Below are 26441 nucleotides of genomic sequence, written 5' to 3'. Positions count from 1 at the left end.
TCTAGGGGATCACAAATGCATTCTCAAAACTACCCCAGAAGGGAGAAAATAACAGTTCTAGTCTTATTAGTTATAAGACTTACAACTATAGTTTATAGGGATAAGACATTAATTATGACATAATTATAGCTATAAGACTTATTCTAGTCTTGAATTAAATTTCTTAGCATCTCATCTTGGGTTTACTTCTAAATTTGTGGACATCTCAGTGACGGAGGTAAAATAGAGCACCCTAAGAACAGAACTTTTCACTGCAAAGAGTTATCTGTCTAAAAAGAAAAGAAAAAACATTCAAAGCCCCTGACAGCTTGGAATCAACTAAAAGCAAAAAGAGTAAGTTTGGACCAGTACTGTTCTTTACTACAGGAAAAGTTCATAGGTAAGAAAAGTACCAAAAATAGAATGCCCAGTCATGGAAAAAAAAGGCTCTGAAACGTCAACAAAATGCCCACATCCTTCAGGTGAGTGCCCAAGTTCCAGACAGCTTTACAGAAAGAAGACAGTTGGAATTTACCTTAGATACGTTACCAGTCCCTGTGAACACAAATGTTAAGGGCCCTATTGACTTCGGCATCAAACCCAGAGATATTTCATAGCCAGCATCGCGGACAGCTTGCACAGCCTGACCACTGTTCCTGTAGTTATGAGCCATGCCAATGTGCTGGAAGCAAGCATATGTGGTTCCCATTAGTTGACCACCCAAGATACGTTTCTATGTTTGAAATGTGACGTGTTTAGAAAAAAAAAAATTAGACACAATAAACATCTCACCATAAAAGGTGTGTGATGTCCCAAAGCAAGGAGCCTTAAACCCATCCCATGAAGAATGTTGATCATCCCTGTTGCAGAATCAGACCAACAGAAAGACCGTTAGTTAGGAGGAGTGGAAACTCTTTTCTCTGCCAGTTCTCCAACCTGCTCCATGCTCTGAGGAAGCACGGACCACAGCATCTCAGTTTGGAAGGGGCCCTGGAAGTTATCTATCCATTCCCTCAAGTTTCTGCCATCAAAAGTATTAACCCAGCTGCACCCCGCCTCCTGTCCCCTCCACTTCCAATCCTGCTAAAATGGAAAGAGTGTGCCTCTTCTTCTCTAAGGTTAATCTCTCCACCTTTGCTCCAGGTCCCATCCTTCCTGTCTCACTCAGGAATTTACTCTGGAATTATGTCCTCTTTCTAACCCTCTCTATTGGTTAATTCTTAACATTTAAACACACCTCCATTTCTCAGGTACCAAAAACAAATGAACATGTGAAAACAAAGTCACCACTGACCTTATGACCCCTCCTCCCACCCTCAGCTATTTCAGTGACCTACACAGCTAAACTCAGTGGACACTTTGCAGACCTTGAATTACTTGTCAGAGGCATTTGGCAACGTGTACTTAGTCACTCAGTTGTGTCTGATTCTTTGTGACCCCATAGACTGTACCCAGCATCCTCTGTCCATGGGGATTCTCCAGGCCAGAATACTGCAGTGGGTAGCCTTTCCCTTCTCCAGGGGATCTTCCCAACCCAGGGATTGAACCCAGGTCTCCCGCATTGCGGGCAGATTCTTTACAGTCTGAGCCACCAGGGAAGCCCAAGAATACTGGAGTATGTAGACTATCCCTTCTCCATGGGAACTTCCAGACTGAGGAATCATACTGGGGTCTCTTGTACTGCAGGTGGATTATAGAGCTTCTTTTTGTTGGAACTCTCTTCCCTCAGCGTGCCTGGCTTGAACACACCATCACCCTAAATTTCTGCATGCTCCTCTTTGCATGCCTAGTCTTTGTATAATAGTGTCCCCTGCCCCTTGCTTAACACTGTCACCCCCAGGATTCTGCTCCAGGCTCTCTTCTCTTTAATCTCTACATTTTTATTTTCCTTAGCTAAACTCATTCATTCCTAAATTTCAGGTATTCTCTGTATGCTGATGACTACAAGTCTGTATCTCTAACACTGATATTTTATTTCAAGACCCAGTCAGCTACCTCATGGATTTCTCATTTTGGATGTCCTTCAAAATAGCAAAAACTTAGCATGCCCATAGTGAGGACCTCAGCATCCATTCTCCCCTTCTTTCTCGGAAGAGAACTTTCCCTCTCCATATCCCTGACAAATTTTCTTTGATCTTTTTTCTGATGTTTACTTTTAAGGAATAATTTATATACTATAGATCACACCGATTTAAAGTCTAAACTTTGTTAACTGTTAACAAACGTACACACCCATATTCCCAACAACATAATTAAGATATAAGCTACTCCCATCACCCCAGTCAATCCTCCCCAAGCTTTGGTTCTGAATAACTGATTCTATTTCTGTCTGTGTAGCATAGTTTCTTCTATAGTTGCACACAAATGAAATTTTAAATATTTATTATTCTTTTGTCTGTCTACTCTTACTCAGAATAATGCTTTTGAGATTCAGGCATACTTTGTGTGTATAAGAAGTTTGCTTCTTTTTATTGCTGAGGAGTGTTCCATTCTATGGCTATACTGCAATTTATTTATACATTCCTCTGCTGATTGCCTGGGCTATTACGAATGAAGCTACTATAATAATTCTTTACAAATAATAATTTGCTTCTCTTGACAAATGCCTATAATTTATTTTGTACATTGAGATTCAAGAATTTTATTTTTTCGTGAGTTGTGTCTTGCACAATTTGCCTATTTTGTCAACATTGTTGTATTTATTGGCCTATCCATAATATTCCCTTATCCTTTTAAAATTTGTGATGTATATAGTGATAATTCCTGTTGTATTCCTAATATTGCTTTATTTAAATGTCACTTCTCTGTCTCTTTTCTTAAAAATTAATCTAACTGGAAGTTTATAAAATTTACTGATTTTTAAAAAAATAACCAGCTTTTAAATTTTTGCTTTCTTCTTTTCTAATAAAAGCATTAAATGCTATAAATTTCCTTCTAAAAAGCACTTTACCTTTATTCAACAAATTTTTGTCTGCTATTTTAATTCTTCATTCAATTAAAAATATTTCCTAATTTTTCCTGTGGGAGGTCTTCTGCACTCATGGATTATTTTAAAAAACATGGTTTATCTTCCAAATATTGGAAATTTTCTAGGTATCTTTGTATTATAATACCAAAGTCGATTTTATTATAGTCAGAGCACATACTCTATGGTTTTTAAACTTTTTAATTCATTGAGGATTGTTTTGTGACCCAGCACATGGCCCATCTAGGTGGATGTTCCACATGACCTGAAAGGAATGTTTATTCTGTTCTGCGAGTTGCTAGGTGGAATGCTGGGTGCGCAAGAGCTGTCGCTGACTTCATGGTGGTTGATAGTGTTTTGTGTTCTATACTTTACAAATTTTCTGTCTACTTATTCTGACAATCACAGACCTTCAAGTAGTCTAATCTGATACAAAGTTATAACATGTAGTGTTTCTCAACTAAAGATGGTTCAAAGTACTAGCTGGGACAAAAATCAAGTGTTAATTTTCCCCAAATTCCACCTCTCATCCTTGTAGACTGCTCCTCCATGGGTTCCTGTCTCCACATCTGCTGCTGCTGCTGCTAAGCCGCTTCAGTCGTGTCCGACTCTGTGCGACCCCATAGACAGCAGCCCACCAGGCTCCCCCGTCCCTGGGATTCTCCAGGCAAGAACACTGGAGTGGGTTGCCATTTCCTTCTCCAATGCACCAAAGTGAAAAGTGAAAGTGAAGTCGTGTCCGACTCGTTGCGACCACATGAACTGCAGCCCACCAGGCTCCTCCGTCCATGGGATTTTCCAGGCAAGAGTACTGGAGTGGGGTGCCATTGCCTTCTCCGATCTCCACATCTTACCTCTCCCATTTCACCCTTTCTTTCATTTTTCAAATTTCTCATCCCAAACTGACCTCTCTTTCCAGCTCCCAAACAGAAGAATTCCAAGCCTATCCATAGCTGTTGTCCTCTCTGTTCCTTTTCTTTATCTCTGTAATAAATGTAGTGGCTCATTTTATTCCCCTGATATTCATCATCCTTACTCACACCCACCATGTTTATTTTTACTGGTGGAAATGAACACTCCCATCCCCTTGCCACAGAAAAAACACAGTTACTTTCCAGGCAAATTTACAGGCAAATGTAACAGCCTCGGATACCTACCTGCCACACCTGCCCACTGTCCAAATGCCACCACCCGTATTCCTCTATGATCCACCATTTTCTCATAATCAATAAGTCGGATTTCCTGAAGAAATGATAAAAAAATTTCTAAATCATCCAGCTTAATTTCAATGGGTAGAACACATATATGAGCAAGTGGATATTTCACACTTTTCCCTCTTATAAAATATATCTTGACTTGCTAACAGAAGTTACCATGAGGTACACCATGAAATATTTAGAAAATGCTGGGTCACAAACCAAGGATAGGTTTGTGATGAGAAGCGAAAGAATGCTCCTAGCAGGATGCTAATGCCCCTTGACAGCAGGCAATAAAATAACAAAGGTATGACATCTTTGAACTTTTAGCCCAGCACTATCAACCAACATTTCTACATAATGCCCCACTCATCCTCACATTCTTCCCTCTAGTCTCAACAATGAGTCCTTCCTGAGACTAATCCCTGTGAGCTAGACACCAACTTTTTTCTGTGTCTTCCAACACCACTCTTGAACTTATTCTCATTCTTGCGTTCTCTCTCTTTACTGTGCTCCTTCCCTTCAGCCATTCTCAATATGCCCAAGTCTCCCTTCCACCTTAAAAACAACAACAAAACACCCTCTCAAGTCCATACACACAAATCTATCTCATTCTCTCTCTTCCTCTCTTTCTCTTCTTCTCTCTCTTTCTGACTCTCTTAGTATCTCTTTCTCTTTCTCTGTTTTCTCTCTCCAGGCTCTCACAAGCAAGCTTTATTTAAAAAATAAAACAAGCTGCTTGTTTTTCACTTCCTCATTTTCTCGAAAATCATATCCTTCCCCTTTCCTTCCCTTCCAAGAAAAGGGGATCTTCCCTTTCTCTTGGAAATCCTCTATTAATTCATGCTTAAAAGCTACTAAGACATTGTAATTATAGAATGTCTTAAATAATCTATTTATTCCCGCAAAGATAATATAATTTTTAACATGTCCATGTATTTGAGAATATTTAATATTCATCCAACTCCAAGTAATTTGTTACAAAAATGTGGCCCAAAAGCAGCCCTGCTGGGTCTGTTTTTATTAATTTTCTTGAAATGAACAAAAGTTCATACAACTCCCCAAAAAAAGTTTCTGAAGTACTTTTTGAGGAGTTTATCTGCTTAACGTGAAACATTCTTATTATTTTCATTAATTAGTTTTTGAATTTGTTTTTTTGAAACACTGCAAATTATCTGTAGTCTCTGTTTAGCGAATTTGAAAATAGTAAGAATGTATTATGGATGCCTATATAAAATACATTTTTCTCCGTCTAGTCAAGGTTATGGTTTTTCCTGTGGTCATGTATGGATGTGAGAGTTGGACAGTGAAGAAGGCTGAGCACCGAAGAACTGATGCTTTTGAACTGTGGTGTTGGAGAAGACTCTTGAGAGTCCCTTGGACTGCAAGGAGATCCAACCAGTCCATTCTGAAGGAGATCAGCCCTGGGATTTCTTTGGAAGGAATGATGCTAAAGCTGAAGCTCCAGTACTTTGGACACCTCATGCGAAGAGTTGACTCATTGGGAAAGACTCTGATGCTGGGAGGGATTGGGGGCAGGAGGAAAAAGGGATGACCGAGGATGAGATGGCTGGATGGCATCACGGACTCGATGGACGTGAGTCTGAGTGAACTCTGTGAGATGGTGATGGACAGGGAGGCCTGGCGTGTTGCGATTCATGGGGTTGCAAAGAGTTGGACACGACTGAGCGACTGAACTGAACTGAACTGAACTACTGCTTTTACTGTTCATGAAATTCTCCTGTCCTCTGCCTATTGTCAAATGCTAGTCTAGTTTCTAACGGTCTAATATCTTCACTCCAGGACTTAGACCTTGGACTTCTCCATCCGCATCTACTCCCTACCCTCATCCAATCTCATGGCTTTAGATACCTTCTGGTCTCTGACAACTGTGTATCAGGACGAGCTGGCTTCCTGAATTACAGATTCACAGTCAATGGCCCACTCAGCTTCTCCCCTTCAATGTCTAATGGACAAATTAAACTCAACAGGCCCTAAACCCAACTCTCGATCCTTCTAAACAAGCCTGTTCCTCTGGCAGTGGCATCATCTCAATCTAAGGCATAAACAAGCCTGTTCCTCTGGCAGTGGCATCATCTCAATCTAAGGCAACTCCTTTAAGTTACTGAAACCAAAATCCCGTAAGAGTCAGCTCTGACTCCTCTCTTTCTCTCACAGTCCACACTCACTTAATCAGCGATTCCTGTGGGCTCAGACCTCTAAAATATACACAGGTTTTGTCCACATGTCACAACCTCTGCTTCTGCCACCTCCGTGCAAGCCACCATCATTGGCAGCCTAGCATCTGGACTAGTCCAGACTAACAGTCTTTTTAATTTTGTTCTCTCACTTCCAACTATTATTCACACAGCAGGCAAAAAAAGCATCTTAGAATATGATTTTCTCTAATCCTCCACTCAAAAAGACTGTCAGGGCTTTGTATTACTATTCTCTTAGCTTAGCTGACTTTGCCCAGGTGGGTATGGCTTGATCCTTCATCTCCAAAGGTTTGCTCAGTTCCAACTTAGCGATGAGGCTCTCTCTAGCCATCCTATTTAAACTAGCATTCTCACCTCCCCTGGTGCCCAGAACTCCTTTTTTCCTACTGTGTCATATTTACCTCCATTACATATATCACCAAGCAATGTATGAGGTATCATTTATTTACCATCTGTCTCCTTCCACTCAAATATAAGCTCTGTTCATTGCAGTAATCAGTGTCAGACACAGTGTAGGCACTTGGTAAATACTTGCTGAGTGAATACTCTGTAATTTAAATAGATGCTAGTTTTTCCACAGTATTAATAATCTCAAAAAAAGGTTTTTTTCCTTTATGAATATGTAAAAATAGTCTCCAGTTCAGTTCTGGTACTACAGAGCAAACTCAGTCAATTTGCTTCACCTCTCTGGGCTCCATCTGAAAAATTAGGGTGGTGGGTTATATGATCCCTAAGGTTCTTTTCAGCTCTAAAATTCTACTCGGCCATACTTGACCAACTAACCTTATAAATTAGAGATCATTTGGGACAAATGCTTCTATCATTAGAATACAAAAGGAATGAATATGTTTGATTCTTCTTTTTACGACCCTGCCCCGCAGAGGAGCCCTAACAGCAGCAGAACTATTCAAGCACTATCTTACAGGTTATCTTTCCTGTTGAGGTGAATAACATGATGTATTTCCTAGATGCTAAAAGAAAACTAAAACTCCTCTTGACCGTAAAGGCAAAAAAAAAAAAAAAAAAAAGTTTCGGTGTTAACATTTATGAATATTGCCCACTAAATACCTGTTTTAGGATCTCATCCAGCAAACCCATATTGGCCTCCTGAGCCTTTATTGTGTGGGAGAAGAATGCATAAGTCTTCTTGGGCATTAATTTTTCCTCTGGTGGTCTTTTAACTCCCAAAATTAGACAAGCTTCAGAAATATCCTCCTGGAGAATGCCACCAGCTTTGACATATTCCTGGGAATGTAATTTTGATTGAAAGTTATTCCCCTGATTTGTTGTATTCATATTTTCTTTACTAAATAAATTTAGCAGTTAAAGACACAAACTTTTGAAAGAATAAAACATAAGGAACAAATAATGGAAAAACTACTTCTAAAATTCTTACTTGCTGACTAAAGATGAATTTAACATGTTTGACTTTTGCAGCAAAAACAAAAATCAGAAAATTCAGCACACAATTTTATTTGAAAACAGTTAATAGCCACTAACACACTAGAACGTGTGATTTAAATATACTTGTAAAATATATTTTTTTCAACAATGCTGTGAAATGTGAAATGCTAAATAGTAATTTATTGTTGTTATTGCTGTTTAGTCGCTAAATTGTGTCTGATTCTTTGCAATCCCACAGACAGGAGTCTGGCAGGCTCCTCTGTCTGCAGAATCTCCTAGGCAAGCATACTGGAGTGGGTTGCCATTTTCTTCTCCAGGGTATCCTCTTGATCCAGGGATTGAACCCATGTCTCCTGCATTGGCAGGTGGATTCTTTATCACTGAGCCACCAGGGAAGCCCAGTAATTTACTACTTGGGTATATTTTAAAAAGAAAGACATAAATCTGCAACATTTTCTTTTCTTTCTTTTTTGGGGGAGTGGGGTTCAATTAGTATTTACTATTGTCCTACTCTGTACAGTGAATTGTGATAGAGATGAGATAAAACCCAAAGAAAGACAGGCAAGGTTCCTCCTGTAAAGGAGCTCACAAAGTATTGTAGAAAGAATCAGAGGCACAAGGTATTAGGTTGAATTCTGAAGAATAGTATGATTATTCTTACTTAATATGAATAATCATTACTTAATGATAATTAGTATGATTATTAATAATCTAAATGATATATTAATTTAACAGATATTGAGATAACTCCCAGGAGAGATGATGATGGAAATACAGAAATTTAAATTAATCTAAAAGGCTGAGTAGGATTTGGAGGAAAAGAGATAGGAAATACAAGGTGGTAATACCAGTAAGAGGCATTGAAGAAACACATACAAATATGGAGATGGGAAAGTAAGGAGATGTTTAGGGCATAATAAGTGAATCAATTTAGAAAAGTAGACTGAATATTATCATTGTGAATATTAGCTTTATTAAATAAAAATTACCATTGATATTTATTAATAAATTACTGTATGCTTTGCTAAGCTCTTTGGGTGAATTATCTAATTCTCAAAACTCCCATGAAGTAGGTGCTATTATTATCCCCATTTTATCAATGAGAAACTCAAGTCTTACACATTAAACTGAGATTTCATAACTAGTACATACAGGCAACAAAGAATTATTTCAGATTTTTAAATAAAGGGGTAGCATGATCCCAGGGATGGGGGAGCCTGGTGAGTTGTTGTCTATGGGGTCGCACAGAGTCAGACACAACTGAAGTGACTTAGCAGCAGCATGATCCAGGCAGAATTTTTAAGGCACCAGAGGCGGCAGTTAAATAAAATGAAGATAAATCTAGTTAGGAATCTACCTGAAAGGAAAGCATAAATCTAGAGGAGAGACAGTAAAAGTAATAAACATGTTCATGTCTGGTTTCTCTGAAAATTATCTGCCCATTTATAGTAGACTGGTTAAATACATCATGATAAATCAGAGAGCGATAATAACAGAGTAATTACTACATAGACATTGAATAGAATGAAGCTGATTTCTATGAACTGACATGGATAGATTTCCAGGATATGCCTTCAGTTCAGTTCAGTTCAGTCACTCAGTCATGTCCAATTCTTTGTGACCCCATGGACTGCAGCACACCAGGTTTCGCTGTCCATCACCATCTCCCAGAGTTTGCTCAAACTCCATCCATCAAGTCAGTGATGCCATCAAACCACCTCATCCTCTGTCATCCCCTTCTCCTCCTGCCTTCAATCTTTCCCAGCATTAGGGGATATGCCAAAGAACAAAGCAAGGTGTGAAAGAGTATATACAGTATACAAGCATAAGATTAAAAGGAAAATAAGAAAACACATAACACATATTTTTGTAAGAAGAAACAGGAATGATAGATCAGAAACTCATGAAAACAGTAGCCTACAAGGTAGATGGGAATGTAGGGGATTAAGATAAGAGCAAGACTTCTCTGTGTTGCATCTTTTTATATGGTTTTAATCTTTAAAGGGGCTTCCCTTGTGGCTCAGCTGCTAAAGAAACCCCCTGCAATGCAGAAGACCTAGATTCGATCCCTGGGTTGGGAAGATCCCCTGGAGAAGGGAAAGGCTACCCACTCCAGTACTCTGGCCTAGAGAATTCCATGGACTGTATAGCCCATGGGGTTGCAAAGAGTAGGACACGGCTGAGCGACTTCCACTTTCACTAGGTGGCTCAGTGCTAAAGAATTCACCTGCAATGCAGGAGATGCGAGTTCAATCCCTGGGTGGGGAAGATCCCCTGGAGAAGGAAATGGCAACCCAATCTAGTATTCTTGCCTGGGAAATCCCATAGACAAAGGAGCTAGAGGGCTACAGTCCATGGGGTCCCAAAAAGTCAGATACGATTTAACAACTGAAAAACAGCAACAACATCTTTAAAATGTATACATATTTAACTTATTTAAAAAATAAAACTAAATAGAAAAGGATTTAAAAGCAAATGTTAAAATTTAATAGAAACGAAAACAAATAAATCCAACTGGTTCAAGCTGACATGTAACCACATAGAAAAACTAGTTCAGATATGTTTTGTACACAACACACTGAATATTCTTTGTGAGATGCAATCTAAAGGCAAAAAAACATTCTTCTAAGAAACATTAAACTCCATTCAGTATCCTCTTACTGAGGACAGAAGATGAGATGGTTGGATGGCATCACTGACAATGGACACAAATTTGAGTTGGTGATGGACAGGGAAGCCTAGCATGCTGCAGTCCACAGGGTCACAAAGGGTCGAATATGACTGAACTGAACTGAATATTATATTCGTTTCAGATGTATACCAAAATTAGTTTCAGGTGTATACATTGCAAAATGATCACCACAATAAGCCTGCTGCTGCTGCTAAGTCACTTCAGTCGTGTCCGACTCTGTGCGACCCCAGAGACGGCAGCCCACCAGGCTCCCCCGTCCCTGGGATTCTCCAGGCAAGAACACTGGAGTGGGTTGCCATTTCCTTCTCCAATGCATGAAAGTGAAAAGTCAAAGTGAAGTCGCTCAGTTGTGCCCAACTCTAGCGACCCCATGGACTGCAGCCTACCAGGCTCCTCCGTCCATGGGATTTTCCAGGCAAAAGTACTGGAGTGGGGTGCCATTAACAATAAACCTAGTACTGTTCTAGATTAAAAGAACTAAAGAAACATAATAATAAATTCAATGAACCTTATTTAAACCTTGCTTAAAATAAAAACCATAAAAGACATTAGGGACAATGGGGAATTTGAAATTGGTATGTGTGATGATCTTGTGGAATTATTAATTTCTTAGGTGTGAAAATGAAACGACAGTTATGGTTATGTAGGAAGACGATTTATTCCTAGGAAATACATACTGAAGCATTTAGAGATAAAGTGTCATTGTCTGCAACATATTTTCAAATGGCTCACAGAAGGAAAACCACGTGCGTGTCTCTAAAGTAAAAATAAAAGTTAAATCTGCGTCATAAGATTATGGTGAAGAATGAAGAGGATGATGAATGTGAGGTGACTGGCAAGGTTAGGACTCATGAACAAACTCTACATAGTAAAGCATTTCCTGGAGACACTGGTCTTCCCAGTCCTAAAACCAGGGTCACATATGAAAGAATGATGGGAAGGATGTCATCCCTAAACTGGAGAAAGCATGGAATGAGTGAAAACAATACTTACTGGCTAAATTCTGGGCTCAAGAAAGTATTCTAACTAGAAGTCTCCTAACTATATAATCTCACTACAACCGAAGTAAAAACACTGTTGTGTTGTCCTTAAGTGACATTAGCAAAGGTTTTGAGCTTCCCTAGTGGCTCAGATGGTTAAGAATCCGCCTGCAATACGGGAGACCTGGGTTTGACCCCTGCATTGGGAAGATCCCCTGGAGGAGGGCACGGCAACCCACTCCAGTATTCTTGCCTGGAGAATCCCCATGGACAGAGGAGCCTGATGGGTCGCAGAGTTGGACACAACTGAGTGACTAAGCACAGCACAGCTAACATTTTAGGTTCACTCAGATGCTCTGTAATTTTCATACGTACAGTCATTTCATTTTCACATATCTTTACAAATTGGAAATATTACCTTATCGTGAATGGCTCGCCGATTGGAAGGCTGTATTAAGACCTTGTATCCCAGGTTGGTGATCCCTTTGACGTGCCGGGGAGCCAGAGGAGCCCGCCTTTCCCAGGCATTCACATCCTCCCGCCTCAAGGCCATCACTGCCTTGTGGTGAAGCCCTCTGGAGAGGCTGGGGCTCAGCCTGCCCAGTTTGGTTCTGGACACTCGCAGCATCTTGAAACCTGATGACTGTAAGGACATTATAAGAGTAGGACAATGAAAGGCAGGAGGGCTCACAGGTCAGTTCTGGTCTCCTGAGAAATCTGTTGTAAAATCTAACCAACCCAGGTGGTAACAGATTCAAGGTGAAGAAGGGAGAGGGAAAACCTGGATGACATTGCAGTGTTCCTTTACCCAACCAAAACTGAACTTTCACAAACAAAGGTAAATCCAAAATTAAAAAACAAAAAGTTTCAAGCACTGACAGGACACTAATCAATATTCGCTGTGTCAAAATCATATTTTTAAAATATATGCTTTATCAAACCATACATTCAGCACAAAGGTTTTAAGCAAGTTCATCTACAAATACAGGAAGATCATTTATACCAATTTTAATGATGAAAAATTTAGAATCCTTTCATAATGTTCAAGATCCTTGACAATCCAGCTCCAACCTCTTTCCAGTTTAATCTCTGATCATTTCCTAACCTAGTTCTACTCACTGTGTTTTACAGCCTGTTGTCGGTCACTGAGCTGCTTTTTACTGGTCCAGGATGAGATGTGTACAGAAAAAGAAAGTAGGCACTTAGAAATCTTTATATGACAGGATCATTTTTTCTAGTAATTCATTGGTATTGAATTTTATAAAAGCATTGGTCCTGGCAGATTGGAAAACAAGACAAACATGTTTTCACCATAGGTGTTAGAAGCTGGAAAGCATACCCCTAAACCCCTGCCCCACCCGACACCCCTCAGCTTCACTTCGCTGACCCTGTTGTTGCTTTTCACCTTTCCAACCTGTCCTCTACCCTACCACCCCTCCCTGCTATTACATTAAACCCAGACCTTAATCAGTTCTCAGACTGTTGTCCCAGATTATATAACTCTATTCATTTGTTCAATTAAGAAATATTTACAAGAGGCTTACTATGTGTCAGCACAGAGTAAATTGTACAAAAATTTTAAAGCATAAATACTAAACAGTTTTCAAATGGGAACATAAACAGTAGTCAGAGGTTATTTCAGATCATTTGGGTGCTAAACCTTGCTTTTCTATGTTTAAGGTTGGCATCAAAATATAGATACTAAATGATCTTACATCTTCTAGAAATTCCCTAGCATATAGCAAAATTCTTATAGAACACATTTCTGTTACATCAGACTGCAATCTCTAAATCAGACCAACCTTAAAGAGAGGGAAGCTTTGTCCAAACAACGGAACATACAAGTACATTTCCTACAGGCGAACTACTTATCACCCTAGATAGAAAATGCATAGGATAACTCACAACACAGAGTGAAAGAATAAAGCAAACAGCAAGGAGTCCAGCTAAGAAGGCTTTAGAAGAAGGGCAGGGAGAGAAAACACAGCACACAGCAAGTAAACAGTCTGATCATGAGGAGTTCAGGCTAACTTTTACTCAGGCCAAATACAGATGATCGACGTTTCAGTAAGACTGTTACATACTCTACCTAAGGCTTTGATTTATATATATATAGCTTTGTTTTTAAATAGACTATGTTAACTCCAAGCCATTTATTCTCCCTCAAGCCAAAGGAAAATCTGCAATATTTCATAGAACTTGCAACCATATGTTTATGAATGAAATCAGTTCCAAAGACAAGTGATTTTTCTCAACATACTGACAAGCCCACAGTCTCATCTTCCCAGCAGCGGTTATATCTCACATACCATGGGTGACCAAATGATCCTAATCTTCTATACTTAGTAGCAGTTCTTGGCACAAAGATTCAGAAACCTATCCAAGTAATGCAGTCTCTCTCCTCAGCCCAGGTTTTATTTAAAACCACAGCTTCCCCTTTCTCAGAAGCACTCTTCTGCCTTTTCCTCTTCCTCCATACCTCCTTTGTTTGGAGTTGGGGGTATGGTGCGGGAGGAGAGACACAGACATATATACTCACGTAATATACACATACGTGTTGGCAGAGGCAGACTTTCCTGGGGAAGAGGAAACGAAAGTAACAGAGGCTGACCTTCTCTGTTTTATTTAGGAAACTACTTTCACTTTCACTTTTTGTAGGGAATCCCAATTCTCAACACTTTGTTTTTAAAGAAATAGAACAATAGTTACCACTGATTTAACATTATATGTCAAGCACTATGCTGAGCACTTTATAGACAGTATTTCATTTCCTCCTTGTGGCAATCTAATTAAGCAGATACTCATTATTCTCATCATTTTACAGATGAAGCAACTGAAGTGAAATCCGACTAGCGTGGTTGCTTTTAAGCCAGAGAAGAATCTTTAGGTTAACAGTTAACGCTAGGGATTCTTCTTTGCCATAGCTTGCAAATCCACACCTCTTATATCTGACACGTTACTCTTGCCAGCTCAATTCAGAAAGAAATCAGATCCATATGGTATTGGCTATATGACCAGTTCTCCCCCAGCATGGGGTGCCTCCATCAACCCCTTTTCTACATGTCACCAAAAATCCATCCTGAGACTCAGCCAAGGTAAATTTTAAATTTCTGGATGCTTAGTAAGGAGATGATTATAGAGAGTCTGATTATATCAGTAACTGCTTGAGCCTTGAACCTTGCTCTCAAGTATAGAACTTTCTGGGACTACCATTCATTTCATTCTCAGGTCATCAAGAAATATATAACAGTGAGACTTTCTGAATTGCTCCAAGATAGAATATGCACAGAGTCGGACATGACTGAGCAACTGAACCGAACTGAGGGTATTATGACTCATTAGAAAAGACCCTGATGCTGGGAAAGATTGAAGGCAGGAGGAAAAGGGGTCAACAGAGGATGAGATGGTTGGATGGCATCACTGACTTTATGGACATGAGTTTGAGCAAACTCTGGGAGATAGTGAAGGACAGGGAAGCCTGGTGTGCTGCTGTCCATGGGGTCGCAAAGAGTCAGACAGGACTGAGCAACTCAACAATAAAATACAAAACAGAGTTAGGCTTGGCCCCTTCTAATTTCTGTTGCTTTCACTGGGATATGTAAAAAGGATTACACATTCTAATAAAGAAAATTTAAGGCCATATCATCTGTCTCTAGCCCCCAATCAGAAATGTGCTCTTTGTCCATATATTTTAGATCTTTGAAATAATTCCACTAGAATACAATCTAGTGACTCACACTAAAACCACCAAATCACAGGGGGAGATTTCTCAATGTCAAGTTGTTTGCATATAATCAGGCATACATTTGGGCTAAATTTAGAGTGACTAAGGATGGAGTAGCCTTCAGTTGACTAAAATAAATAAAGGGTGAGAAATGCAAATGATTTATACCCTCACTTCCAGTTTATTCAAAACATGCAAGTGTATTTAAAAAGCCACGATGGGACTTCCCTGGTGGTTCATTGGCTAAGACTCCAAGCTCCTACGGCAGGGGGCCCAGGTCTAACCCCTGATCAGGGAACTAGACCCCACATGCCACAACTAGAGATCCCACATGCCGCAAAGAAGATGGTAGATCCCGTGTGCTGCAACTAAGACCTGGCACAGCCAAATATATAAATATATATTTTTAAAGCCATAGTTTCCCAGGAAGCCTTGATACAATAAAGGCAAGCAACTGCATGACCATGAGTCTTCGCCCACACTACATATTTGGCATCCAGACGGTAATAATCCTGAAGAGGTTCATAAGAGTTCCAAGTTAACAGAATACCTAGTGATAGCCTAGAACTCCTCCAAGTACCTCCCAACCCCAAGGCTTGTTAGAACAAGGCTTGAACATGAGCATGAACGAGGCTTGAACGAGGCATGAACATGAGGCTTGAACAACACTGTCCTCCATTCTTCTATTTCCTGTTGCATAGCTATATTCTTTTAATGTTAAAATAGTTACAAAGTGAAAGTGAAAGTGAAGTCTCTCAGTCTGTAGGACTCTTTGGGACCCCATGGAATATAGCCTGCAGGCTCCTCCATTCATCCATGGGATTTTTCAGGCAAGAGTACTGGAGTGGGTTGCCATTTCCTTCTCCAGGGGGATCTTCCCGATCCAGGGATTGAACCCAGGTCTCCCACATTGTAGGCAGACGCCACCAGGGAAGCCCATCAGCTACTCAAAGTCATCCAAAGATAATACCACCTACCAGTCTCCTAGTCTCTAGCCTACAAATGTAGCTTCACTGAGATGGAATGCAAAATTAGTTCTGCATTGGAGTCTTATCCACAATGTTTATTTGCTTAATTTGTCCCTTTGTTAAACTCTATAAATTCTTTGAAGAAATGAATTGTTTTCCTCATCTCTATATTTCCAGTGACTTCCCTACAGGAGAACTTAAATATTTGGTGAAAGAATGAATAAATAAATGAGCAGATTTAAATGAATGTCATAAAGACCAGTGAAGCAAACAAAATAAACTTATGAATAAGAACAGGGATTCGTATTTACCACTGGCCCAACAAGGCTCGAGAAAGATCTAATCTCTTGTCAAGATCTCATAGATCAATGAATATTATGAAATACAAATAAAAATGGTATTAAAATCCAGATCTGGTTGCTGAGACATATAACTAGATATGGGACTCCTTCCGTGACTTCAATTTCATAATTCAAGCTGGAATATAATGCTAACATCCTTTTCAGCTTTAATATGCTGATTCTATTAAGTATAGTATATAGAGGATGAGATGGTTAGATGGCATCACTGATTCAGTGCACATGAATTTGAGCAAACTCCCAGAGATAGTAAAGGACAGTCCATGGGGTCACAAAGAGTCAGACATGACTTAGCAGCTGAACAACAACAACATGAAGTATAGTGACTGGACACTGTGGATCACAAAGGCATTCAAATTTTAGAACATAAATAGGCACTCTGACTCATGAAGATCCAGCCAAAGTACACAAACAGGGAAACAAAATACCAAAAGCACTGTGGAGAAAGACAGGATATTCACCTAAGTTACCTGCATTAACTGCAGTGACCAGGAGCCAAAAATAGGAGGGTGATACCTCACAAAAAACTCTGACTACTCTCCTCCATAAATGGCCTTGGTTCCTCAGCTTCCCACTTACTCAAAGACCTTGGTGAGTAACTTAATCTGTCTGTACTTCACCTGCAAAATGGGATTTATACCTACCTCATAGGGTTATTGAGAAGTTTACTTGCACTAATAGTCATAAAGTGCTGAGCACTGCCTTACATGTCATAAACACTCAGTAAATGCTAAGCAAAAGGCTGCAAGGCTGCCCTCTCCTCAAAGGTAAACACAGCCATCCATCACCCCTGACAGTGGAACATCACTTTCCCTTCCTCTGGGTCACACTGTGGGGAGGCCTTCATAATGACTCCATGTTCATCCCTCCCTCTTCTTACTTTTTTAGGAAAAAAAATTTAAAAAGCCCAGTAAGCCTTCTCTTTACCTTCACCCTTCAGGCATGAGGGTTCAAGATAATAAGTTATCATTTTAATACTATATTTCATCAAATTTAAATTACTTTTTTTCCCCACATTTTAGCATCCTTGAAAGGAGGATACATCTTATAATCGACTGTATCTTAATTCTATGAATACGGTAATAACATTGTTGGTTACTTTCCATTCCAGATATACAGCATTTCTGTGATTCCATAAATTCCATAGAATTTTTTGTGGCCTCACCACAGAAACTTGTCACTGTTTGTAATGTTATCTCTATGAGAAAATTAATACAAGAATATTCGGAAAAAATGAAAATTTTGTGTTAAATGGGATTGGTTACCCACCAAAGATCATTTCCAAAATCCTGCTAATGCTTAGAGGACTGGTTACTTATGGTATACATTTTCAATTACAGATAAATCAGAGTTCTGATGATGCTGTCACCAAAAACAAGCGAGGCTGATAACAAATAGGATTTTCTGGAGAGTGGGAAAGTCACTTGGGGACCTGACTTAAACCTTTGTCCTCCTAGCTCATTTTGCAGAAGGGCCACCAGGTTACACAGCTAGAAAGTCCTGTGGCCCATAAGTTCGCTCCTCCTAATAGCGGAAAAGGGGGAGAGGGAGTGAGAGGAGTTCACAACACACATACATATATAGAAGCAGCCCACACCAAGTGTCACGGTTGGTTTTTGTTGTTGTTGTTGTTGTTTTTTCAATATAGAGTTTATGAAAGCCATATGTCAAAGTCGATGAGAGTTCACTCCTGTGCACAGCTAGGTCGCCCTAATCAATTACATTTTCACAGCCGAATAACTGACGACCCACAACTTAAAAAATGCTCGTCTTCGTTCGAGTTACTAAACACACTCTCTCCCTCTTCCCACGCCACAAGCCACTTCCACTCTCCTAAAATCAGTACCTGGAAAGCATATTGCTTCCAGAAGTACCCAGGGCATTTAGCCCCATTGAGTTAAACAGGGTATTTAACTGCTTCTAACCGCGCCCCCTCCGCGGAGGAAGTCTCCAACTGGCCCGCACAGTGCCTGCGGGGTCTCAGAAATTCAGGAGACGCTGATATCCAAACATTCAACTTTCGCACTTTTCCTGTCTGTCAGAGGATGGAGGAGCCTGGTGGACTGCAGTCCATGGGGTCGCACAGAGTAGGACGCGACTGAGCGACTTCACTTTCACTTTTCACTTTCCTGTATTGGAGAAGGAAATGGCAACACACTCCAGTGTTCTTGCCTGGAGAATCCCAGCGACGGGGGAGACTGGTGGACTGCCGTGTCTGGGGTCGCACAGAGTTGGACACGACTGAAGCGACTTAGCAGCAGCAGCAGCAGAGGATGGAGGGGGATGGCCCGCATCCCAGAGAAAGGTCAGGCACACACGGCCAGTGTGAGTAAGTTTGTGATGCGAATTTGTTTAAGCAGGCCAGGGGCTGAAAAGGTCAACCAGTTACTGCGCCGAAAGCAAGCTTGGGGGTGCGAGCTTGCTGGGCCGGAGGGGCGGTGCCCGCCGCCATCCGTCAGCCACCCGCCGCAGCCGCCTATCTAAATAAGCACACAGTCCAAGAATTAACAGAGGCTTTGTTCTACAACTTCAATACCAATTCTTTACTCCCCAGCAACCGCCCCCCACCTCAGCCCTAGCCAAAACAGAAATCCACATTGCCATCCCTTCTCCTGCCTATACAGCAATTCCGGGGCTGCGCCCACTGCCCCCGACTTCCCACCCCTCGTCCGCAGGGAAACGCTCGGAGGGAGGCCTGGGGAGGAGGCCCGAACGCTCTTCACGCTCTTCCCCACTCTTGCCCCGGCAACGGCCGGCGTCCGCGGAGCTCCCGGGTCCCCAGCGCCGCAGGGAGAACTAGGCAGAACACTGGCCCGCACCTCCCGGCGGATAGGCGGAGCCCCGCCAGCAGTCTCCAAACTCATCTCACAGGCTGAGCCCACTGCCCATCAGCTCAGCTCCTCCTGGCACCCCACCCGCCCTCACCTCGTCCGGTCCCCGCCGCCTTTGAGCTCCCGGGCCCGGGGAGGGGAGGCTCCAAATTTCCAGCCGAAATTGGGATGCAGGCGGTGAGGAGGAGGTGTTTGCTCAACTTCTTAGGACGTCATGACTCCTCCTCCGCAGCCAATCAGCGCCCTCCCTGAGGGAACAACCTTCTTCTCCGCCAATCGGCTGCGCTGCCAGGTACTAGGTCATACCCTGCCCCAGCTCCACCCCGAAAATCTTTCTGCCTTTTTAGATCTCTGACCTACGTCCGTAGCCGGGGACCTCACGTCCTTCCAGGATGGTTATTGACCAAGTTTGTAACTGTTCGCAGCAGGGGACAGGCGGAGACGGTGAAGGAAGTAGTCCGAACATTACACGTTCAACAGATGGCTGTATCTCCTGGGGGGCGGGCGGGGGGGGGGGGGGGGAGAGAGTTTCAAACTCATGTATATCACGCTCATTAGCAATATGCACTTCTCAAAACATTTTCACAGCCTCACAGCAAAACTGTGAAGCCTGATGACCGTTCTTAGAGCAGTTTTAGAGTCTAGCAAACGGAGACTGAGAAATTAAGTGTTGTGTGTACACATCCAATGAATATTAATTTTATTAATGAATTTAATAATTTCACATTGAACTTTATTCTTATAAATAGTGTGTAGGTCCAGAGGTTTTTTGCTCAAATCAATGAGATGGTCAGAGTTGTGTGCTTAAGGGAATATGGTCTCGGTAGTATACAGAAGGGATCTGAGTAAAAATGATAGTAAAAACTTAAAAAGGACAGAGTCAACACCACGCGTAAGGATGACAGGTTAGAGGAAGAACTGAAGCAAATTTGGTATTTCAAGCTTGGCTAAGTGGTGATTAGGAAGCAGGTGATACTGAGAACAGTGCAGAGAAACATAGCAAGAAGGAAAGTCTTTAGAGAAATGATTATGAATACGATCTTGGCGATGTAAAGCTAAAGATACAGAGGGAAAACTCAACTTCCAGAGAGGGCTCTAATTTTCTTTGTAATTGGAGATATGAGTGGAGTTTATAAAAATGTTCTAGGTTCAATATTGTTGACAGGAGAGTTGAAACCCAGCTGTGGCAGGTATGAGAAAAGTACATGTTGGAGAAAATTTTCAAAACAGAAGGAAATATTACTCTCTGGCCACTGACACCCTAGGAAGACCACAGATGGACTTCGTTTTTCAGCTTCTAGAGCTGCGGCTAGTCTTCACAAAACGAATATTCTCCTGTCTTCCAGGGCCAATTATCCAGGACTCTCTTTTCTTTTTTTGTCTGTGCTGAGTCTTTGATGCCGCACAGGCTTCTCGGGGCCTACTCTGTCGTTGAGGTACATGGGCTTCTCAGTGCAGTAGTTTCTCTTGTTGCAAGCATGGGCCCTAGAGCTCTCAGATTTCAGTAGCTGAGGCACGAGGGCTCAGTAGTTGTGGCTCCTGGACTCTGGAGCACAGGCTCAATAGCTGTGGCACACAGGCTTAATTACTCTGCGGCATGTGGGATCTTCCCAGACTAGGGATCAAACCCATGTCTCCTACACTGGCAGACAGATTCTTTACCATTGAGCCACCAGGGAAGTCCTAGTCAGGGCTTTTAACGAACACTAGACTTTGTCACATATGCATGAATTCTTAATACTCATTGGGTGTGGATATGCTGTACTTAATCTTTCAGTCTCAGTGTGCTGAACTCTATAACTGTTCTAAGAATTGTCATCTGGCTTCACAGGCTTGTTATGAGGCTGTGAAAATACTTTGGAAAGTGTATATCACTAAACAAATGTGATAGTCATGAGTTCAAAACTTTTTTCCAGGAGATACACACGTCTGTTTAGTGTGTCATGCCCAGACTCTTTTGCCCACGGTCCTTCATACAATGTTTGAGTTCCTTCAAGATATGGCCAAAATCAGCCATCTCAGCTTTATTTCGACAGCCTGAAAAGAATAGGGAACCACAATCTGTCCTTTGTTATCTCCTAAGATTAAGAGCCTGGATCAGAATCTTTACTTTTCCTCCTCGAAGTATAAATCATGGACAAGGTACTTAGTTTTCAAAAAAACCTAGGTTTCCTTATCTATTAATAGGAAAATAATAGGGACTACTTCAGGGGTTATTGCAGGCATATAAAATGAGAGGATGTCCAAAGCGCTCTGTCAAGCATCTAGCTAAGAAACAGACAATTATCATTTATTTTCCCAAAGTCTCTTGTTGTTTGTTTATCTGCAGTTCTCTGTCATTTCAATTGGGTAAATTAGGAGACATGAAAGGAGTGTATGCAGGGATAAAGGAGGGCAACAAATAAAAAAGTGTGATGCCCACTTGCTCCCCAGGACTAGAAACAGTGAGATATCTGTAGGCCTTAATAGGTCCAGAGGAAGAGACAGTTACCAGAACACAGAAAGAGCTCTACCTGGGTTGTCACAGAAGCTATAGGGAAAGCCACCAGACAGTGGTGACTTTTGACAGGAATGGAGATGCCTAGGGAATCAATAACCCTGCCCAGAGAGGGACTTATCTAAAGCAGGGGTCAATAAACTTTTTTTTTTTCTGTAAAGGACCAGAAAATTAATATTTTAGGCTTTCAGTTCAGTTCAGTTCAGTCGCTCAGTCGTGTCCGAATCTTTGCGACCCCATGAATTGCAGCACACCAGGCCTCCCTGTCCATCACCAACTCCCGGAGTTCACTCAAACACGTCCATCGAGTCAGTGATGCCATCCAGCCATCTCATTCTCTGTCGTCCCCTTCTCCTGCCCTCAATCCCTCCCAGCATCAGAGTTTTTTCCAATGAGTCAACTCTTCACATGAGGTGGCCAAAGTGCTGGAGTTTCAGCTTTAGCATCAGTCCTTCCAAAGAACACCCAGGGCTGATCTCCTTTAGCATGGACTGGTTGGATCTCCTTGCAATCCAAGGGACTCTCAAGAGTCTTCTCCAACACCACAGTTCAAAAGCACTGATTCTTCAGCACTCAGCTTTCTTCACAATCCAACTTTCGCATCCATACATGACCACTGGAAAAAAAATACCTTTGACTAGATGGACCTTTGTTGACAAAGTAATGTCTCTGCTTTTGAATATGCTATCAAGGTTGGTCATAACTTTTCTTCCAAGGAGTAAGCGTCTTTTAAATTTTTGCAGGCCATTAAATCTCTGTCACAATTCACCAGTTCTGACATCTGGAGACTAAAAGCAGCCACAGACAATACTTAAATGGATGAGCATGGCTGTGTGCCAATAAAACGTTATTTGTAAAAATTAACTGCAGGCTAGATTTGGACCCAGGGTCATAGTTTGCAGAACCCCAGCCCATAAAATGAATAACCCTACTTCCTTCTCCTGCCCTCCTACCTCCTGCTAGTGCTTTCTACAACTTTGGCACAAGGAAAACCAGAGGGCTATTATATAGTCCATAAAGGTCAACCCTTCAGGGACAGAGCAGGTACAGAGGGGACAGGAGTTCTAGAAGGTTCAAAGGAGCATATTCAACACAAAAGGTATTCAAGACATGCTTGTTGAAATGAATGATTGGTTACTGTGAATTACCCTCCAAATGGTGGAACACTTACCAGAAAACTATCAAAACTGCATCCCTAAATGGGCACAGCCAGGAAAGGCTCCTGGATTGTGGTGACTCTGGAGCCCACGATGCTCCATTAGCTCTCTCTTTACTTTATTTTGAAATCCTATGCACTTCTGACCTGGTAATGAAATATTAACCTGGCCAAAAAAAAAAAAAAAAATCCTTCCTTTGTATTCCAAACCATCAGTCAGATGTTTATGGTGCTCAAGGATTTTGCAAAATATGTACATGATAAATACTCTTCCTTAAAATGGGAGAATTCAAAGGTTTTTCATCATAGTGACAGTTGTAATAAATGTGACAGGTATCAGAAATTTCTTCACAATTGAGAGACAATAGATGCATGAAAAACAAGGCTGGGATACACCTAAAATGCTTTCATAGGACTTCTGCAGTCAATCCTTCAGACTCCTTCAATAGGGGAGAACCCTTCCGCCCATGTGGGGTGCTAGGTCAATACTCTTGAAATTGGAAAGTTAGGTCTAGGCCACTCAAGTTGCCTCTCTTTCTCCACATTCTTTGACTTTCTTCCTTTGTTCCTTACTTTGGTTCTGTTCTTCCTGAGAGGCCGTAAGGGTAGTAGTTAGACACGTGAGCATTACAGTGAGCCAGATCTAGACTTCATCCCTCCTTCACCAACTGTCTAGCAAGTCATTTTCCTATCAGGACATCGGAAAACATCACAACGTTCTCAAGAAGATTAAGTGACGGACATACTCAATATGCATGAACTATTATTGGGGTTTACTGTTTTACTCTGTTTCATGCACTACTTCCTTGTATTCAGAACTCATTCTCAATCTTATGTGAACTTTGCCATAGAAAGAAAAGAGGTGGACATTTGATCTATTGATCTATCAATACTCTGTATTTCTCACATGAACAATAAATTTCACAGTATCACCTATATCACTCACCCTAATAAGATATTCAACTTATTATAAATAAATTTCTTACTGACAGGAAGTACCAAGTCTTATATTGTTTAAAATAAGAAGTAGTTTAGGAAAGAAAAATGTCTAAGTGACAACTACTATTGTTGCCTAAGTCCCAAATTATTTTGAGAAGGAAATATACCTCCTTTACAACCAAGAAATTAAAAAATCTGATTAGGTAAGATAAGAGCAGGAACCATCCACATAAAAACCACAATTTCTGCCAAGAGGTTCTGGGTGGAGATAGTGATGGCGTGGGGGATTATATTTGCCCCCACCTTAGACGAATAAAGCAGAGAAAACTACTTTTTATTTCATCTCCTCTGCCATTACCATTATCATTATTTAAGGAGCCTCCCTGAAAAAAAATTTGTAAGAAAATTTCAAGGCCTAGGATCAACATTTGTTGGTTTCACAAAATCCCCAAGAGTTCACAACATCCCTCAAAAGTTATGCAGCAAGGCTTAACTCACTGGACAGGTTTGCTGTTCATCTGTTGACTACCTGCTTAGTAATTGTTATTATAAGTCTACAAGGACCTCTAAATTTCCAGTTCCATATCTCTGCATTTTATAAATTGGGTAACAATTATATGTTATGGCAATACAAGCAAATCGGGGAAATGCAAATTTTGGAATATATTTTGGAATATATCTCCCTGGCAAATAATGAATCTAATATATTCAAATGTAACTAAAACATATTCAAATCAAGGAAGAAAAACAGTGTTCCTCCTCTCAGCCTTGTTTGAATGAAAATCTCAAAAGAGAAGATGTCTTAAATGACTGAGAAAAGCTTGAAGCAAGGAGGAAGTATTTAAAGCAAAAATAAAATACAAGTGCAGTTTTTCTGGAGTCATCATCAGTGTAATTGAGCTGGAGATAAACAGAAGGCCAAGATGAGGAGGTAGGAAGGTCAAGGTTTTCTCATTCTACTCCTGATTTGGGTTAGAGAAAGGATGAAACCAATGCTTTACTGTAGTCATCTCACTCTAGAGACAGGAAGAAGAAAAGAATATACATATTGTTTTCTGCAGTATAAGAAGCAGCAGCTACAAAAAATAAACTCAGCATAGACAAGGTCACATCAGGAAGCAGGAAGTCAGGTGAAGAATGTGTCCCTGACACTGAACTGACTCTCATGATCATTGCCATCTGTATAGCTCCCCAGAAACAAACATAATAAAATTTGAGCGGAAGAAAGGACATCAAAAGAAGGTGCTCTCATTGAATGGTGTAATGTGGACATTGCCCATGACAGGCACAGGCTTGTCCATCATTCTCATTTATCACTGAATGACCTAAAACAAAACCAAGGCAAAAGCGTGAAAGACAAGAATTTTCGATAAAGAGATTATTTCCTGGGCTCATATATGCTGGCTAACTCCAAATATTTCTTAGCTACTTTGTAAACATAGTTTAAATAAACACAATCCCTACCCTAAGAGGCTAAATGCCCAGTGTCAAAGTTGTGTCAAGACAAATACCACAGCAATGAATAAACTCTTAGGAGTCTAAGACCTGTGCTCTGTCTTTGGAAACTTCCAGTGTCCACTGCCCACACTACACCCTCTTGGGTCTGAGGGATCTGTGCAGTTTTGTGAAAGAAATAGATTTAGACCAAGGATGAAACAAGAACAAAATGAGGAAGAGTGGAGAAAACAAAGACAAAGAATGAAGTGGGTAGAAAGTGAGAGCCCAGGAGCAGAAGGCTTAAGGCAAAGTTTACTCATTGGGCACAAGTCCAATGTGAGGGAGACCGGAGAATGAGCTGCCACAGAGAAGAGAAAAGAAAGGGGTTTCAGGAACAACAAAGATAGCAAAGGCTGTTCCACATCTTAGAACACCTCTGTTGAATTTTAAGAAGGAATTAAGTTCAAGAAAACTTTCACTGCCAGAAACCACTTCTGCTTCTTTCCTGCCTCTTTCTAGGGCACAGGCTACCTGGCCTGCTTACAAACTCAGCTTCTTGGCTGCCATGAAAGCTCCGTGGCTGGTAGATGCCTGGCTGTGCCACCTGCTGAGCCCGCAACAGGGAAATACCATCCCTCTTGTCAGGGAGGGAACTGCATTCCTAGCACCTAATGAAATTGAAAGGATTTGTAGTGGGTTGAATGGCAAAATTTATGTTCACCCAGAACCTTGAAATGTGACCTTATCTGGAAATAGAGTCTTTACAGATAAAAAGAAGGAAAGAAACAAAACAAGATCATACCTGATTCAGATGGCTTAAATCCATCACAATATGTCTGTAAAAGAAAAGGGCACAGGGGACTTTTCTGGTGGTCCAGTGGCTAAGACTCTGGCCGCTATGCAAGGGGGCCCAGGTTTGATCCCTAGTCAGGAAACTAGATCCCACATCCCACATGCCACAACTTAAAAAAAAAAAAAAAACAACTCATGGGCCACAACTAAGACCTGGAACAGCCAAACAAATTACAAAGAAAAAAAGGACACACTAAGGGAAGAAGCCATGACAGAAACAGAGGTGAAGTTCTAGTACTGCAA

The 26441-nt window shown here is 41.0% G+C and overlaps 1 protein-coding gene across 2 annotated transcripts in view; it reads right to left on the bottom strand.

The window, feature by feature from the left end:
- Nucleotides 1-19523, bottom strand: part of AASS (aminoadipate-semialdehyde synthase) — an 81128-nt gene extending 61605 nt beyond the window's left edge. The window contains exons 1-6 of one of the 2 annotated variants that reach the window (XM_018046980.1): nt 19412-19523; nt 11854-12078; nt 7428-7604; nt 4102-4186; nt 772-839; nt 515-661 (exon numbers count right to left, since the gene is read on the bottom strand). In XM_018046980.1, coding sequence (XP_017902469.1) covers nt 515-661; nt 772-839; nt 4102-4186; nt 7428-7604; nt 11854-12063 — 687 coding nt within the window. In that variant the 5' untranslated portion in view covers nt 12064-12078; nt 19412-19523. Of the gene's footprint in view, nt 1-514; nt 662-771; nt 840-4101; nt 4187-7427; nt 7605-11853; nt 12079-12554; nt 14713-19411 lie in introns of those variants that run through there. The other variant, XM_005679398.3, reaches the window with a different exon arrangement.

This window comes from Capra hircus, chromosome 4, assembly GCF_001704415.2.
Source record: "Capra hircus breed San Clemente chromosome 4, ASM170441v1, whole genome shotgun sequence".
Lineage (NCBI taxonomy): Eukaryota > Metazoa > Chordata > Mammalia > Artiodactyla > Bovidae > Capra > Capra hircus.
This window is presented reverse-complemented; position numbering and strand designations above follow the sequence as displayed.